Source organism: Carettochelys insculpta, chromosome 12 (assembly GCF_033958435.1).
Source record: "Carettochelys insculpta isolate YL-2023 chromosome 12, ASM3395843v1, whole genome shotgun sequence".
Classification (NCBI taxonomy): domain Eukaryota; kingdom Metazoa; phylum Chordata; order Testudines; family Carettochelyidae; genus Carettochelys; species Carettochelys insculpta.
In genome coordinates, this window is record NC_134148.1 from 47064931 (window position 1) to 47084188 (window position 19258).

Here is a 19258-nt window from a genome sequence, read left to right on the forward strand (position 1 = left end):
AACATAGTGAATACTAGTGGGAAAGGGGTAGGGTTAGAAGTTGAAATAAAAAAAGAACAAGTTAAAAATCACTTAGGAAAATTAGATGTCTGCAAGTCACCAGGGCCTGATGAAATGCATCCTAGAATACTCAAGGAGCTGATAGGGGAGGTATCTGAGCCTTTATCTATGATCTTTGGAAAATCATGGGAGACAGGAGAGATTCCAGAAGACTGGAAAAGGGAAATACAGTGCCCATCTATAAAAAGGGAAATAAGAATAACCCAGGAAAATATAGGCCAGTCAGCTTTACTTCAGTGCCAGGAAAGATAATGGAGCAGATAATTAAAGAAATCATCTGCAAGCATTTGGAAGGTGGTAAGGTAATAGGAAACAGCCAGCATGGGTTTGTAAAGAATAAATCTTGTTGAACTAATCTGATAGGTTTCTTTGATAGGATAACGAGCCTTGTGGATAGGGGAGAAGTGGTAGATGTGGTATACCTAGACTTTAGTAAAGCATTTGATACTGTCTCGCATGATATTCTCATTAAAAAACTAGGCAAATACAATTTAGATGAGGCTACTATAAGGTGGGTACATAACTGGCTGGATAACCATACCCAGAGAGTAGTTCTTAATGGTTCTCAATCCTGCTGGAAAAGTATAACATGTGGGGTTCTGCAGGGGTCTGTGTTAGGACCGGTTCTGTTCAATGTCTTCATCAATGATTTAGATATTGGCTTAGAAAGTACACTTATTAAGTTTGCAGATGATACCAAGTTGGGAGGGATTGCAACTGCTTTGGAGGATAGGGTCATAATTCAAAATGATCTGGATAAATTGGAGAAATGGTATGAGGTAAAGAGGATGAAGTTTAATAAAGACAAATGCAAAGTGCTCCACTTAGGAAGGAACAATCAGTTTCACACATACAGAATGGGGAGAGACTGTCTAGGAATGACTACAGCAGAAAGGGATCTAGGGATTATAGTGGACCACAAGCTAAATATGAGTCAACAGTGTGATGCTGTTGCAAAAAAAGCAAATATGATTCTAGGATGCATTAACAGGTGTGTTGTGAACAAGACACGAGAAGTCATTCTCCCACTCTACTCTGCGCTGGTTAGGCCTCAGCTGGAGTATTGTGTCCAGTTCTGGGCACCGCAGCTCAGAAAAGATGTGGAGAAACTAGAGAGGTTCCAGCAAAGAGCGACAAGAATGATTAAAGGTCTAGAGAATGTGACCTATGAAAAAAGGTTGAAAGAATTGGGCTTGTTTAGCTTGGAAAAGAGAAGATTGAGGGGAGACATGATAGTGGTTTTTCAGGTATCTGAAAAGGAGTCATAAGGAGGAAGGAGAGAACTTGTTCTTCTTGGCCTCTGAGGATAGAACAAGAGTCAACGGGGTTAAACTGCAGCAAGGGAGGTTTAGGTTGGACATTAGGAAAAAGTTCCTAAGTGTCAGGGCAGTCAAACAGTGGAATAAATTGCCAAGGGAGGTTGTGGAATCTCCATTGCTGGAGATCTTTAAGAACAGGTTAGATAAATGTCTATGAGGGATGGTTAGGTAGTACTTGGTCCTGCCATTGGGGCAGGGGGCTGGACTTGATGGCCTCTCGAGGTCTCTTCCAGTCCTAGTGTTCTGTGATTGTCTTCGGTTCACCTCCTCTGGGGCACCAGGCATTGGCTACTGTTGGCAGACAGGATACTGGGCTAGATGGACTTTTGGTCTGACCCAGTATGGCCGTTCTTAGTTCTTATGTTCTAGAGATGTGTGGCGTTCCTCCTGGGTTGCAACGAATGACAACACAGCACAGTAACCCAAATGGTCAGGTGGTAAGCCAAGACCTATGGGAGAAGAAAGGGATTTTACCTCTGCATAGGAAAAACTATAAGATGGATCTAGAAGTGTCCATTTTGGACTTTAGTCTTTTGCTTTTTGTTCTGATTCCTGTTCCAAGGATTCATGTTCCAGCGTGCTGACTCCAGCTGGCCTGATCTGCAGTTCTCCAGTATCTAGTACTACAGAACCTGGAATCACACCCCTTATGGGTGGGATTCTTGAGACTTTCAAGAATCAGCATATAATATTGCTGGCCTACATCAGTAACTGTAAATGATGTATGTAAAGTATCACTTTAACAATTTTTCTCTCTAGCCCGTTCTTTCTTTTTTTTTTTTTTTTGTTAATAAGCCTTTAGGTGTTCAGATGAGAAGGCTTTGGCAAGCATGGTGACTTGGATAAGATCCAAATATATATTGACCAGGGACTGTGACTGGACCCTTTTGGGCCTGGAAGAATCTGTGTGGTGTTGGTTAAATAGGTTGTAAAAGCTCTCACCTAAGTTTGGGGTTGTTTGTCTGGGCTGGTATAGCAGCTGGGAAGTCTGTAGGTTTTCTTGTGTGGCTTCTGGCTGGCCAGCAGGGCTGGCAGAGGTACTTTTGTGACCAATTGGATTTGCCTTTGTGAGAAGGAAATCCCAGTCTTGGGCTGTAAGTGTCCTGGTTTTAAGCAGAGTTACCCTGGATTGATTTCCTTAGCTGTGCCCTGAAATCCCATCGTATTACAGTTCCCAGGTGGAAGCCAAGCTGTACACTTTGGATGGCAGGAGGGCCATATCTTTCTGCATAGACAGGACACAGAAAATCTCAAAGGTTATTTTTATCCATTGCACAAAGATCAGAGGGATTCCCCCATCATCCCAATGTTTATTGAGACTCTCATCTACATGCATAGTGCAATGCTATTCTATTCTAAGCAAACCACTCCCGGTACTTCTAAAGGCACATCCTACGAGATCAGTAGCAACATCCATAGCCTCCCTACAGGGAGTACCCTTACAGGACATATGTCGTGCAGCGACATGGTCTTCTGACCACATGTTCATGACACACTATGCAATACAGTTTCGTGCAGACTAAGATATGGCAGTAACTAAGACAGTACTGTCCACAGTAGATGCACTGAATCAAAAGCCACCATCTAAATATGGGGGTAATGCTCTACAGACACCTACCGTGGAGCACCCATGGAGACATCACTCAAAGAAGAAAGAGAAGCTACTCACCTTGTGCAGGATGATGGTTCTTCAAGATGTGTGACCCCATGGGTGCTCCACGTCCCACCTCCCTCTCCTCTACTTGGTGCAGTAGACATAGTTAGGGCGTCAATGAAGTAACTAAGGAGAGAGCAGGGCTGCGTGCGCTATGCTTAGTGGTGTGAATGTCGCATGCTCGGTTAGTGCAACTGCAGCCCCACACAAAACTGCTCAGGAAAAGTCTCTGTTCTGCAGTGTTGGGTGAGACCAGTGCCTACCGTGGAATACCCACAGGGACATACATGTCAAAGAACCATTGTTACTGCACAAAGGTGAGTATCTTCTCTTTCTGTGATTCTCCGGTTCTTCAGGTTCCTGGAGCACCTCTACCCACACGTCAGGAAACCCACTTCTCTGCGGTACCTTAATCTTCTTCTTCGAGTGTCCCCGTGGGTGCTCCACAATAGGTGACGGCCTTGCCCAGCGCCGCAGATCGGATCTTCCAAGCAGTTTCTGCCGGACCGCGCATGCGCCAGCGCGCGCTGCTCCCTTGCGTGCTCCTGGCCACGTGCGCAATCCGGTCCCTGCCAGTTCCTCTTAACCGCCGTCGGCTGCAGACGGAATCCGACTAGGCTAAGGCCAAATAGCGTATTCAACGACTTTATCTGTTTTTCTTTCAAAGTTTTTTCAGATACTTAGGCTACTACGAGTTAGCCGGTTGTTATTTTGCAAAAAAAAAAGAACAAACAAACTACGAGCGGGACAGCTTCAGCCAGTCCCAGTAACAAGCGCCAGAGGCCAGGAGCTACGGCCATCAGCCCTCCTGCTGAGGCAGGCCATCGGACGGGGAAAACAGCACAAAGAAGGTGCTAAGTACCCACTTAATAAAACTCAAAGACTCATCAACAATGTCCTCTTCAGGCTTTAAAAAATGTGAGTCCTGCCGAGAGGCGATGCCAGTGTCCGATGGGCACAGCCTATGCATAAGGTGCCTGGGGGAGTCCCATGTGGCACAAAAATGCGCCTTCTGTGCAAAATTAACGACAAGAGCACGGAGAGACAGGGAGATGCGCATTAAAATGCTGCTGCTTGATAAGGCCCTCCAGCCAGACGTGCCGGAGCGGCCGCAGCAGGAGGGACCCTCCGGGGCCCTTAAAAGGAAAGCTGCCTCCCTCACTCCATCAGCGCAGAAACGGAGGAAAGTCTCTCCAGCCCGATCCCTGCCGGCAGCAACAGTGAGCGGGACGGGAGGAGCACGCAGCCCCCAGCCACAGCAACAGCTGATCGGCGGCGGCACGGAGAGCCACGTGCAAATGGCTCAGCCTCCGATGATCAGCCAGCCGCCCCGCACCGCAGGCAGGGCGGCGGCTAAACAAGCGCCGGCACCGCAGGTAGCGGCACCGACCCCGGCGGAACAGGCGGTGCAGAGCGCGCAGGCACGCAGCCTGCAGGCGCAGAAGGACACCGCACGTGCGGCACCGCCTTCCAGCGTGCCTAGCACGGTGCCGACGGGGCCGGGATCCCCCGCGCGTCAGGGGGCGGAGTCACCTCCTCCAGGGAGGGGGAACAAAGGGGCCTCGAAAGGAGAGGTTCTGCGCATGATACGCGTCACAGCAAACACGTTCTCCTCACTTGGCCTGGTTATCAATCTGGCAAAATCACAAATAGACCCCACACAGGACATAGAGTTCATAGGGGCTCGCATAAACTCGGTTGCAGCGAGAGTATACCTACCAGAGGCTCGCTTTCGAGCCATCGGTTCCCTCGTGCAAGTCATCACCTTCAGCCCTACGGTGCCGGTCTTGACGTGCCTGCAGCTGCTGGGCCACATGGCAGCGGCAACGTTTGTAGTGCAGAACGCCAGGTTACACATGCGCAGCATGCAGCACTGGCTGGCGAGTGTATACAAACCGGCAGTACATACCGTTCACAAGGTGGTGTCGCCCACAGCCGGGGTGCGCAAATCCCTACAATGGTGGGTAAACCCCAGGAACTTGCTAACAGGGGTACCCTTCCACCAGCCGCAAATATCGGTTTTTCTCACTACAGATGCCTCCCTCATAGGCTGGGGAGCGCACATGGGCGAAGAGGTGACTCAGGGACTGTGGTCACCCACAGAACAGTCACTATACATCAACGTACTGGAGCTCAGAGCAGTGTTCAACGCCTGCAAACACTTTCGAGACCACATACAAGGCAAAGTCGTCGGGATCAGTGCAGACAATACCTCCACCATGTTTTATATAAACAGGCAAGGAGGAGCTCGATCCCGTGCCTTATGCGCGGAAGCAATCCGCTTATGGAACTGGTGCATCGCCCACGATATAATTTTGAAAGCCTCATACTTGCCGGGTGCGCACAACGTGAAGGCAGACCAGCTGAGCAGGCGTTTTGCACTCTCACACGAGTGGCAGATCCGTCCCGATCTGCTACGGTCGATTTTCCACGCATGGGGTTTTCCCCAAATAGATCTGTTTGCCACTCAGCACAACAAGCAGTGCCCACGATTCTGCTCCAGGGCAGGACTGGGATGGGGGTCCCTGGGGGACGCGTTCGCGATCCCGTGGGGGGGCCCCCTGCTTTATGCGTTTCCTCCCACAGTGCTGATCCACAAAGTTTTGCAAAAAGCCAGGAGGGAAAGGGCCCGGATGATCCTGATAGTCCCAACGTGGGATCGCCAACAATGGTTCCCCCTACTCCTGCGCATGTCGGACCGTCCACCGATGCCTCTTCCGGTGGTGCCGGATCTGCTCACGCAAGCCCAGGGGTCCGTAGTGCATCCGCACCCCCACAGCCTGCGACTGCAAGCGTGGTTAATCCATGGCTCAGCTCCCTAGAGAGCACATGCACAGTGGCAGTACAACATGTCCTAGAAAGTAGCAGGACGACTTCCACTAGGAAGACCTACAAACAAAAATGGACTCGCTTCACGGCTTGGTGTTCTACCAAACAGCTGGCCCCCGTTTCGGTGCCTATACCTACAATTCTAGAGTATTTACTGGACCTCAAGAGAGGAGGACTCTCGCTATCCTCGTTAAAGGTCCACCTTGCCGCCATCTCGGCGTTCAGACATGAGGAGGAAGGTCACATGGTGTTCGCCCACCCTATGGTTACCAGGTTCCTCAAAGGGTTAATAAACCTCTACCCCCCTCGGAAACCGATTCCACCTTCGTGGAACTTGGACCTAGTGCTTACCACACTGATGGGACCACCGTTCGAGCCCTTGGCCACGGTTCCCCTCCACCTCCTTACAATTAAGACGACCTTTCTTCTCGCAATTACGTCAGCTCGTAGGGTGAGCGAGCTCGCGGCAGTCATGGCAACGCCACCCTGCACTGTTTTTTCCAAGGAGGCGGTAACCATACGGCTGCATCCAGCCTTTGTCCCCAAAGTTTCTTCCGAGTTTCACATCAACGAACCTATTGTTCTACCCTCGTTTTATCCAAAACCTCATAACTCCAACGAAGAGGCGCGCCTACACCTCCTGGACGTGAGGAGGGCGCTAGCCTTCTACGTAGACAGGACCAAGTCCTTCCGGAAAACGGATAGACTCCTAGTCTCCCTCGCTCCCAAATCAAAAGGAGAGGGTCTCTCCTCGCAGAGAATCTCAAAGCACATTGTATCCTGCATAAAAATGTGCTACGAGCTCAGAAAGACTCCTTTATCGGCCACTCCCAGGGCTCATTCCACCAGGGCGGTGGCGGCATCAACAGCCTTTTTCAAGGGCGTTGCGTTAAAAGACATTTGCAGAGCGGCGACCTGGTCGTCCTACGACACCTTCGCCAAACATTATGCCCTTCACAGGGTATTCCAAGAGGATACCCGTCTCTCTGCAGCGGTCCTCTCGGGGACGAGCTGCACATAATCCGATTACCCACCTCCTATCTTGGGTTACTGCTGGGTAGTCACCTATTGTGGAGCACCCACGGGGACACTCGAAGAAGAAAGAGAAGTTACTCACCGTAGTAACGGTGGTTCTTCGAGATGTGTCCCCGTGGGTGCTCCACTACCCGCCCATCCTCCCCGCTTCGGATCTCTGTTAGTGTTTTGCAGGGGCACCCGAGGCGGTTGGTCGAGGAACTGGCGGGGACCGGATCGCGCACGTGGCCAGGAGCGCGCAAGGGAGCGGCGCGCGCCGGCGCATGCGCGGTCCGGCAGAAACTGCTTGGAAGATCCGATCTGCGGCGCCGGGCAAGCCCGACACCTATTGTGGAGCACCCACGGGGACACATCTCGAAGAACCACCGTTACTACGGTGAGTAGCTTCTCTTTGTGTTGTCATGGCTCACAGGGCTGCCCTTTGAGCCTCTGGCTTTCTGCTCTCTCCTTCGTTGCAATAGCATCTGTCTGCTGGATCTTGATATTGCAGCACTTACTGGAACTGCCCTATGCAGTCTTCTATAAAAACATAGTCCAGCTGTGACCTCACCTGGCTTTCCTGCCCCATCTGGTCTCACAAGTTCATCCAGGCAAGGACATTTACCTGCCTCCTTTTTTTTCAAAGCCTCATAAGTTGGAGGAAGAACATAGATGTTGGGAGGGCACTCACCTTCTACATTGAAAAAACCAAGCCGTTCCGTAAGTCATCCAGTGTCTGCTCCAAGAATTTCTTCTTGGATCACTGCCTTCTTTTGTTGCTGCTATCACTGGGGACAAGTGCCACCTCCCATGCTTGCCACCATCCACTCAACGAGGGCTGAAGCCTCTGGCAGCTTTCTTCACCCAATTGTCTATGCAGGACATCTGTCTGTATGTTCCCATCCCATTATGCAGTTACCTGGCTGGCCTAGGATGATGCTGGGTTTGGTATAGTACTTCAAGCCTCTCTGTTGTGAACTCTGAGCCCTCCTTTATTGAAACTGCTTGTGAGTTATCTATAATGGAATCAGCATGAGCAAGCACCTGAAGAAAAAATGTTTACTTATGCTCTATAACTTATTCTATGAAATGTGCTGCTCATATTCATTCTATTATTCATCCTCTTACCCCACCCCCCGTCAGTGTGATCTGGAAAAAGGGACTGAGAGGGCATAGGGTCATCAATACCATTATACCAGCGCATAGCTATGGCACTCCAAAGGAATGCCATAGCCAATCCTACAGATACTGCTAAGGCAAAAAATTGACAACTGTGCACATGAGCCCACACACTCATAGAATAGACTGGACATGAGTAACGCATCTCAAAGAACAATAATTACGAAATATAAGTAACCATTTTTTTTATTCCTAGTCTTTCCTGTCCCCCTCCAAAACACATCCATTGTCCTTTTCTCTACGGAAATGTTTTAAGTGTTTTTAAAATGAAGTGCAAATGTTCTGTAACAGTTCTATACCCTTGCCATCTGGGCACCAGCCAGCTATGCTTCATTTCACCCAATTTTGTGCCTCGTGCTACCTCCTAGCACATCTAAGCCATGTGCCATAAGTCTCCTTTATGCACTTTGTTGTAATTTGTTTCATTGAAATTTTTAAAAATCCACCAGCTTTATAAATGAAACTAGTTCATACTTCCTTAAAAAGCATATATCATGAAATCTGAGTGTTGCATAATTGGTAAAACTGTTTCTAATTAGTTTTTTGTTCATGTTAACTCTCCTCCAGATCAAAAGTAGACCAAATACATGAGATTGTGACTGGAAACCCCACTGTTATTAAGATGGTGGTAAGTTTTAATCGTGGTGCCCGTGGCCAGAATGCACTGAGGCAGATCCTGGCACCTGTCGTGAAGGAAATAATGGATGACAAATCACTCAACATCAAAACAGATCCTGTGGACATATACAAATCTTGGGTTAACCAGATGGAATCTCAAACGGGAGAAGCCAGGTGTGGGATCTCTTACTACTTAGCTTTATAACTTCTTAACGGCCTTATTTGCTTTTTGCCTGATATCACTGAGGTTCTCTGCCCTATTTACACTGAGTTTAAGGAATGTTTGATTAATCAAATCAGTTTCTGTTGGGCAGTTGTAAAGTTGATGATGGAATGTGACCTAACAGGGTATGTCTTTCTAAAACAGCCAAGAAAAGCTCTAACTTTTCCTACAAGAAAGGGTAATAGATCTTGGCATCACCTGACTTGAAGAGTTAATGAGACCTCCTAAGGGGTGCTTTCTGAGCTATAGGAGTCAGCTTCTTGTTAATTTTGATTGCATAATGTTCATTTAAAGTAGGATACATACAATAAATGCTGTGGTATGCAATTGTGTAGTAATTTAACAGATAGTCTTCCTCCTCGCTATCCTTCCCTGAGGAAAGAAAGAGCTCGGCTTTGAAGCTTCAGGTGCTACATGTAAAACTAATTTCTAGAGCACTTACTTTAGGTGGGGGTGGAAGAGTTTTTACTTATCAGTGACCTCTTAATTTTTTGTGCCTTACACAGCTACTATTTGGAGTCTTAATAAGGGAGACCATCTAATAGCAAGGGTAACACTTTCTGTGTTTTGCAAATGGCAAAGGGGATTGGAATTCTTTTTATTATTACTATTGTTTATTTTTAATTACAATAACAGTCAGAGATATAAACAGAACTGATACCTCTTTATTTTGGATTCACTTTAGGTCACTCCTGTCGATTTAATTTCTCTCAAAGTATAATAGTTGTATCTTGCATTTGGGATAGGTTCAAATAGCGGTAACTTTTAAAATCACATAGTGAAAAATTCAAGCAGTGTTGACAAAAGTTAAAATACTCTTGACTGCACAAACTGAGTTTGCAAACTCAGAAATCCTTACTTTGTCCAAAGAGATTGGTCTTGTAGCATGCTCTGGTGGCCAAAATTGGCTATGTTCATACTGCAGGTCAGGTTATGTTTCAGAGTTAAGGGCTTTCTACTGAGAACATCCTATAATACTCAGGCCCTAATATCTAAGGGCTGTCAGCTTAATCATCCCAACTTCAGCTGAAGACTATGCAGAAAATTCAGCTAGTAAGAGACATAGATGCTTACTTAGCATTGTTTTTCACCAAGACTTTATCATCTTTTCCTGGGTTTCTAGCTTGTATACATGTGTTGAGCAGTTTGGCTGTTGAAATGAGACGACTTCTCACTTTTGTGGGCTTTTCAGGGAATTTGACTGAAGCACCTTTTCTTTCTCAATCTGTGTACATGCTTGGCAAAAGGATGCATTATTCTCACTATGCACAAGGAAAGGGGACATGAGAGATCTACCAAGAAATTTCCAGCTCTTCTACTACCCAAGAGAGAACAGGAATCCAGTCCTTGAGTTATTGTCCACATAGAGTCCATTCTGGGTACACATGTGTCCTATGTGCATAAAATAAAATTATTTTGAATATTAGTGTCCATTGGGGCTGTGCGCTGGGAATACCCTAGACCCACCATAGCAGAGAATGGGATAACCTCAACTGCCTCTCAGTTCCTTCTCCTCACTTATGAGATGGAATCCTGTTATGTCAACATCTCTTCAACCTGCAAGTGATTTCTTAGATATTGTTATTTTAATTCCACAGTTTCAATTGTTTGTTAGTAAGCAGACTTGTTGATGGAAAATAAATTAATAGAGTTTAGAAAGCAATATCCTGTGGAAATGAAGCATTGGTATGGTTTCATTCCTGTAATACCCTTTCACACATCCCCGCCCCCCATACAAAGCTAGACACACAGGTTATTCCGTGTGGTCAAAATGTGTAAAGAAAGCTCCAGAATTCCATATCTGCCCCTCCTGTGGCTCAGAAATGGTACATCTGCTGGTGTCTTCAAGCATTATTTGATTGGCAATTTGCTGAAAGACTATTTCCTTCCAATTGTACTCCTCCAGTGCTTCTGTGAGCCATTATGTTACCCCATACTGAACCCCCCAGGCCATGTTCCTTGGCAGCTTCCACTTCTAAGCAGAATCAAAGCTGTGAGGCGAACCGTACTAAGGACCAATGAAGATCTAGCTCTCATTGCTCTCGCTAGGATATGGTTCCTCTTCTAAACCTCTTGCCTGTGTTATATAAGAGGTGAGTCTGGAGGATCAAAATGTTCCCTTCTTGTCTTAAAGTATATGAATCAGTGAATCCCTCCCTTCAGAATTCTGATCAGGATCACCTTCACCAATCCCTGATTTTTTTCAGGGATAAGGTGCTGGTGACAAAGAGGTTTTTTGCCGGCCGAGCTACAATTACACTGCTTGTTTTCTGCTGTGAATATGCAAATGAGCTGTGTATGTATGCAAATGAGGGGCTATTTGCAATTTTGTGAACCCTCATTTACATCATGCTGCTGGCAGCCGGACTGAATCTAGATGCAGCCTATGGGAGAAGCTTTTCTAGGTTTAATTTTTGACCAATAGGAAGAAACTGAGAATTTGAAGGGTGCTTCGGTGAAAGTGATCATGAAACGATAAGGGTTCATCATTCTAAGGCATGGTAGGAAGGAAAACAGCAGAAAAAGGTAATGGATTTCAAGAAGGCAAACATTAGCAAACTGGTAATTGGAAGGGAAGATCCCAGGGGAAGTAAGTCTGTCAGGGGAAAACAGATTTGGCAGTTTTTCAAAGAGACATTGTTCAAAGCATAGGAAAGATAGTGAGTGTAGCAAGAAACCACTAGGCTTAACCTGAAGCACTTGAATTTTCAGAAACCTAAGCAACAAACAAACAAACAAACAAAACCCCTCCAAAACAAAAAACTAAGTCCTACAGAAGGAGGAAAGTAGGTCATATTACCAAGGATGAACATTAAAAAAAGCTCTCAATTACGTGGAGACAACATTCGAAGGCCCAAGGCATAAAATGAGATTAAATTATCTAGAGACATACAGAGTAATAAGAAAGAAAGCATACAACAAATACATTAAAAGAAAGTGGAAGACCAAGGACAATATAAGTCCATCGCTCAGTTAGATGGAGAAAAAACAATGAAAGGAAATTGGGAAAGTACTAAATGATTTGTTTTGTTTCAGTTTTAATCAAAAAGGTTATAGGATCATAGAATACTAGAACTGGAAGGGATCTTGAGAGGTCATCCAGTCCAGTTCCCTGCCCTGTTGGCCTCACTGCCTAGACCGTCCCCAATAGGTGTCTAACCTGCTCTTAAAAATCTCCAGTAATGGAAGTTCTACAACCTTCCTAGGCAATTTATTCCAGCGTTTAATAGCAGGTGAATGTCTGGCATAGTGAATGCCAGTGAAGAGGAAGTAGCATCTGCGGCTAAAATATGGAAGGACAAGGTAAAAATTATTCAGACATTACTAGATGTCCTCCAGATGGAATAACCTGATGAAATGTATCCTAGAATACTCAGGGAACTAACTGAGGAGATATTGGAGTCATTATCAATTATCTTTGAAAACTTACAGAAGATGGGAGAGATTCCAGAGTACTGAGAGATGGCAAATATACAGCCATTTGATTAAAAAGGAGAATGAGTACAACCTGGAGAATTACATGCCAGTTAGCTTTTCTTCAGCACCTGGAAAGATAATGGAGTCAATAATCAAGCAATCAATTCTCACGCACCTATGAAATAATTTGATAAGCAACATCATGGATTTGTCAAGAACAAATCATGTCAAACCAACCTTATAGCTTTCTATAACATAGTAAAAAGCCTTGTGGGGGAAGAGGGAAGCAGCAGATGTAATATATCTTGATTTTAATAAGGCTTTTAATAGGCTATGTCTACACTGTGCTTCAGTTATTAAAACTTCTGTTGCTCGGTGGTGTGAAGAAAACATGCCCCGAGCGACACATGTTTTAATGATGCAAAGTGATGGCGTAGATAATGCTTAATTGGTGGGAGATGGTCTCCCAGCATTGAAGCTATGACCCCTCATTGGGGGTGGTTTTATTTTGTTTCTGAGCAAGTGAAGAGCCACTGCCGTGCTTACCTCATAATGGTGTGGTGGCAGTGGCACTGCCATGCTGGTGTAAGGTACTCAGTGTAGATGTAGCCATACTTTTATGCATGACCTTCTTGTAAACAGTTAAATACAAGGAGTGTTGAAACAAGATGAGACACAGTTCTTCCAGTCTGCTGCGTTCTGATAAAGTGTCAGATGGATCATCATGTCCAGTTTTAGATTGTACATTTCAGAAGAGGTATGGATAAACTGGAGAAAATACAGTGGTGAGCAAGAAAAATGTTTAGAGGTTTAGAAAACATGAGGATAGACTGAAAAAACTGGTTTTGTTTATTCTGGGGAAAGCTGGGGGCTTGTCTAGACAACAGCCTGGATTGATGGGGCAATGATTGATCCAGCGGGGGTCAATTTATCATGTCTAATATAGACACAATAAGGCGACTGTCAATCGCTTTTCCATCCACTCCACCTCAACAAGAAATGCAACTGGTGTCAATAGGAGAGTGTGTCCATTTGAGACATTGGTATAAAGACACCATGGCAAGTAAATTTAAATATGTTGACTTCAGCTATACTATTCATATAGCCAAAGTTGCATAACTAAGATCTACTCCCATAGTGTAAACAAGCCCTGGGGGTGGTGGGGTGGATGGGTGGAATTTAATAGTTTATAAGTATGTAAAAAGTTATCACAAGGAGGAAGGTGACAAATTGCTCTTGTTAACCTTTGATGCTAAGGCAAAAGTCATGGGCTTAAACTGCAGCAAATGAGGTTTAGTTGGACACTAGGAAAAACTTCCTGTCAGGGTAGTTAAGCACTGGAACATACTGCAAAAGAAGGTTGTGTGATCTTTGTTGTTGGAGGTTTTTTGTCAAGGTTAGACAAACACTGGTCAGGAGTAGTCTAATTATTACTTAGTTTTGTTTTGCATGCAGGTGACTGGACTAGATGACCTGTTTGAGTCCACTTTTATGATTCCATGATTACATCAACTGGCAAGGAGGGATCCAAACAGCTGTCTTATGTTAAGAAGCTATGAATTGGATAGTATTTAGCACCAGGTGACCCTGATAGAATGAGGTACCAGGTACCAGCTCAGCAGTGACCTTTCTGAGAGCCAGAAATAGTTCCTCAAATCCTCAGGCCTCCAGAGAGGGTTGTTTTTGTGGTCCGTGGGGATACTTGATGATAGTCTTGTTTGCAATATGCCACAAGAATGCCAAAAGTTCTGGTCAGAGTCCAGAATCCCTGACAGATGTTTTCCTCATTCTATAGACCCTGGGTCTTGTGTACATTTTTCCACTGATACCTGTGTTTCCTGGGCCCAGCAAAGTTCAGACAAATCTTAGGGACTATCATCCTAATGGTACAAGGGGAGTAACCTGGAGTTCCATTTGACCACCTTGGCCAAATAGTTCTGTTTCTTAGATCTGTTAAGGACGTATGGATTGGATACATGGACTATAAGATGGATAGGGGGTTCTTTGAAATATTTTGTCCACACATTCTATGACACTCTGTCTGTCCCTGCTAATTGAAGTTTTGCCCCTTGGGATTCATATTGATGTAGGAACTGAGAAGTGCTTAAGGTCACCCAATCCTTGATACCTTCAGTTAGAGATCACAAGGGATCCAAGGGTGCAGGCCTGGCCCCAATAGACACTGCTATTAGTCTAGCCACAGGACTCTTGTTGCTACCAAAAAGACATCAATATCTTCCTCATTGGGGGACATGTACCAAGAGTGGAACCTGTGTGAACAATACACCGCCTAGAAACTGTACTATTTTTTGAGATAAGTAATTGTATTTTCGTGCCAGCCAAGCAAAGTAGGGCTAAATGGTAGTTTTCAGTTCAAATGGATAGTTGGAAAGAGGACAGCCACCTTGCTGAAAGGAACTCTTAGACCTCATTCAGTTGTGTTTTTGTGTAACAGTAAGCTGCCATACGATGTTACACCTGAGCAAGCTCTAGCTCATGAAGAGGTGAAGACACGCCTAGATGCATCTATCAAAAACATGCGGACAGTGACAGACAAGTTCCTGTCAGCGATCATCAGCTCAGTCGACAAAATCCCGTGAGTACAATTGGTGGCACCACTACTTTCTGAAAGCTTCATTTCATACACACAAAGGTTTTACTTGCTCTCTTGTTTCTTTCTTAGATATGGCATGCGCTTCATTGCTAAGGTTCTGAAAGATTCACTGCATGAAAAATTTCCTGATGCTGGCGAGGATGAGCTTCTGAAGGTAAGGCCCTGAATACCTTTGTCGTCCTTTTGGCAAAGAGGGGTTTAAATGATTGCAAATCTGACTCAGCCAGCTTGACTATTGCAAAGGCAGATCTATGTTTCATTCTGCTCACTGGAACATAGATGTAATCTTTTTGATTTTAGTACTTTCTCATTAAGGATGTAGACTTTTGTGTTGTGTGTGAATGTAATTGTGATCCAGGGCTTAGAAGGAGGGATCCTGTTGCTTCTGGCTTGTTTTTAATTTCTTTTAACCATTTGATCTTTCAGGTTTCCTTGACTTGCTGTGCAGTTTCTGTCAACAAGTGATCCTTTTGTTTTTGCTGAAGCAATTGCAGCAAAGTCTTCCTTTCTTAAAGAGACAATCTCAGGTTAAAATTTATATGAAGAACTTCAGTACAGTAACTCCTCACTTAATGTTATAGTTTATGTTCCTGAAAATGCTGCTTAAGTGGAATGATGTTCATTGAATCCTCTTTTCCAAAAGAATCCCCAAAGGGGTCATACATCAAAGTAAGATAGTTTGAGACGAGGGCTTTTCCCTTGAAATAATTACTCCAGCTCTGCAAACGATGTTGCCATCCTCCCCACCTTCCAAAATCAAAAAGGAACACGTTTGAACAAAGATCAGCTATTATTGGCTTGTGTGAGGGCTCCTTTTGCAATGCTGTGGCTGTGAACTGTGGCTGTAAATGACAGTGCTCCATTTCACAGTGCTGAGGCTGTGTGAACGCAATTTTCCAACATTACTTACATAAACATTGGAATGTCGAAATTAATAAGGTCGAAAAAATCTGCAGTGTAGACACAGCCTCCATCACAAAACTCCTATTAACCCCCCTTTTTTAGAAAATATTGGAAGTAGTGGACCAAGCAAGCACCCAAAGGACACTAGGGGAGCATTGCACAACTTTAAATGAACATGTGTTCAAATAAATAAGCAACGTAGTAACAAAACAGTGTTCACTGGGACAGCTTTAAGGGAGGAGTTGCTGTATTCTTTCCTGGATAGAACTAACAGAACCCCTACAGTATTTCAACAGCAGGGTATACTAAATCACATCTCTCCACTTCTACTGTATATTTACACTTTTCTGATAGACCTGTCTAATTAACATAATTTTTCTGGTTTTCATTCATTGTTGAGATGTAGCAGTGCTTGACACGTTTAAAATTCCAGTGCTCTTTTACTGAAATAAAAAAATAATAAAAGTATTTTTATTTCCATGAACCTCTTTTTAATCAACAAAAACACTAAATTTAGAATATTGCATACCTGATATTGTCTCTTTAAACTGTTCTGCTTCTATTTTATTAAAAACAATCTGAATGCTGTTTTCTTCTCTCCTCTAGTTCTGTGCTTTTCCACACTGAAGTATCGATTCTAGACTTTCTGTTCAGGTGAATTAATTTTTTCCAACGGTAAATTTAGAGAGAAAACTGCAACTTTTCCTAAGGTTTCTTGTAGAGCTACTCTCTGTAAAAACAATATAGTTTTAAAGATGGCAAAGTCAGAGCTACAGACAGTGGTAGGCTTAATGTTCATGTATGATTAATAAATGCTAACAACGGAAGTGGCTCCAGTTCTTCATCTTCCAAAAGTTTTTGGGAAGGAAGGGGACTCTGGAAGGAGGACTTCCTTCCAGAAGACCCCTCCCCGGGGGCTGCACTTCTACATGTTGCTTTGGAGTCCAGAAGAGTGTCTTCCAGACTCCAAATCATGTGACCTTATGCTAATGAGGGGCGGGGAATTTGCATCCGTGCCTCATTAGCATATTTCAGGCCGCTTATTAGCATGCCACTTTCAGTAGCATGTGTAGAAACGGTCAAGATGGTCCTGTTGCCTCCTGTATTCTTCTGTAAAACTGTTAAGCTGGTTACTTCAATTTCAGTTGTTTGTTTAGGAGTCTAGTCTCTCCTGTACATACAGTCACCTGGCAATCAGAAGATGATGTGGTATGACAACACTCCTCAACAACCAGAAAAATTCTCTGGCTTACCAGAAAGCCACAGAACACACTGTGAGAATAAACAACAAGGAGTCCTGTGGCACCTTCAAGACTAACAAATGTATTTTGACGTAAGTTTTTCTGGGCTGCAGTCCATGAAAGCTTATGCCCAAATAAATCAAATATTATAGTCTTCAAGGTGCCACAGAGCTTCTTCTTGCTTTTGCTAAAATTAACACAACTACCCCTCTGAAACTGTGAGAATACTGCTCTAAGATAGCTATTTGGGTCTTAGCTCCCTTTCCCTGGAATATCTTTGGCTAAATGTTGCATGGAGATAGCAGGAAGCCTATGAGTACATGGACAACATATTTGTTAACTTTGTTCTCAAATAATTTTAGCTGTTTATGTTTAACCTGGTATTGTATGATACGTGTCTTATTTACCAGGTAGTCCTTCTAGAATCTACTTTTCTTATTTTTCTGGAATCTGAGTTGAAATAGTTTCCTCAGTTTTGCTAAATCATGATTACCTTGAAATCTCTAAGGGAAATTTCAGTTGATTTTTGTCAGTAATTATTCTGAAGGGAGTGGGATGAAGTTTAGTAGCTGTTTGCCATCACTGCTGCTACATCTCAAACCTGTTCACTAACTTCCTGTCTCCACCACATTAAATACAACTTTGGTCCTTGTCTTCAAGGTTTTTTCTCAGTTTTGTTCCCTTTACTTCCCATCTCACCAGCCTTTTGTTCTTCCAGTAGTGAAAGATAACTTTTTTGCAGGCACCCTCATGCCTTCCTCCATGCTGCCCTTTATCCCAGATCAGTTTATACAGTCACTACTCTATCTTCCTTCCGAACTTAAGTGTTTTCTCTACCTAATGACTGCGTAGCGGGACAAGATGGGAGAGAGAATATATTTTACTGAACAAACTTGTGTTAGTGAAGGAGGGAAGGTTTCAAACAGAAAGTTGGTCCAAGAAAATATATTACCTCACAGCTCTCTAATATCCTGGGGCTGACATGTCTACAATACTGCATCATTAATGAGTATGTAGGCAGCTTGTTAGTAATGCACTGAGAGCTCTTTTTAAAAAATTTATACATAAGATGTATTAATAAACCTACAACTTGTACACTTAACAATATATGTAATCTTGACTTACTATTGCTAATACCTTTGCCTTCCCCTTCCTGTTTCCATTGTGTTAACACCGCTATTGCATCTTGTTCCTATATAATCTGTAAATTCTTTGGGGGCAGGGGCTGTCTGCTAGAATAGTAATGTGTAGCACTCAATACAGTTGGTTCTAGTGTTGAATTAATGCTTGTGTCTCATGCAAGTAATAATAATTTGTTGACACATAGTCAGGATAGAGTATATAGAGCCAGGTCAGAGCCTGCATCAGTGCCTTTTGACATGCTTCTTTGCTCAACTTTTCCCAGATCATTGGCAACTTACTGTATTATCGCTACATGAATCCAGCCATTGTTGCTCCAGATGCATTTGATATAATTGATCTTTCTGCTGGAGGTCAGCTGACTACTGACCAGCGTAGAAACCTGGGTTCCATTGCAAAGATGTTACAGCATGCTGCATCCAATAAGATGTTCATGGGGGACAATGCTCACCTAAGCATCATCAATGAATATCTCTCACAGTCCTATCAGAAATTCAGGTAGGAGATCCCAGCTAATAGGATGGAAATACAGAGAAGGGTGATAGTGCAGAAAAAATAAAGGTAATAATTATGTTGCCTGCTGCATTTGGAATGCTTCTGTCTCTTAATTTGCATTCTGTTGAAGACATCAGTGATTGCATTTGAAGGTCTGGATCAGAGCAACCCACAGGTGGCAAGAAATGCTAGAAACTCTTCCCTAAACTTGCTGTTTTGTTTTGTTTTTTTCTTTCTTTTAAATGATTGGATAGGAAGATTGTGCCCTGAATTGAATTTAACTGCTGTTACACAAAACTTTTCTTTGTGTTATAAATAATATATTATATACAGTAAATAGAGTTCTAAGAATGCTATCAAATGCTATCAAATGCTATCAAAGCTGCAAAGACAAGCATTCTAAAGTTAGGAGATGCCACAAAAATGTTGCCCTTGTGCATATGTATTATGATAACGTGTTGTATTACATGTTCATATGCAATTTTTCCATATGACCCCTTCAATTCACACAGCCTTATTATGAGAAGGAGTAAGGAGGACAGAGTTGGCAAT

General features: G+C 43.9%; 1 protein-coding gene across 3 annotated transcripts in view; it reads left to right on the forward strand.

Annotated features, from left to right (window-relative positions):
- IQGAP1 (IQ motif containing GTPase activating protein 1) overlaps window positions 1–19258 on the forward strand; it is a 335028-nt gene that overhangs the window by 238533 nt on the left and 77237 nt on the right. For all 3 annotated transcript variants that reach the window (XM_075006488.1, XM_075006490.1, XM_075006489.1), the window contains 4 exons: window positions 8623–8847; window positions 14769–14909; window positions 14997–15081; window positions 18477–18709. In XM_075006488.1, coding sequence (XP_074862589.1) covers window positions 8623–8847; window positions 14769–14909; window positions 14997–15081; window positions 18477–18709 — 684 coding nt within the window. The remainder of the gene's footprint in view (window positions 1–8622; window positions 8848–14768; window positions 14910–14996; window positions 15082–18476; window positions 18710–19258) is intronic.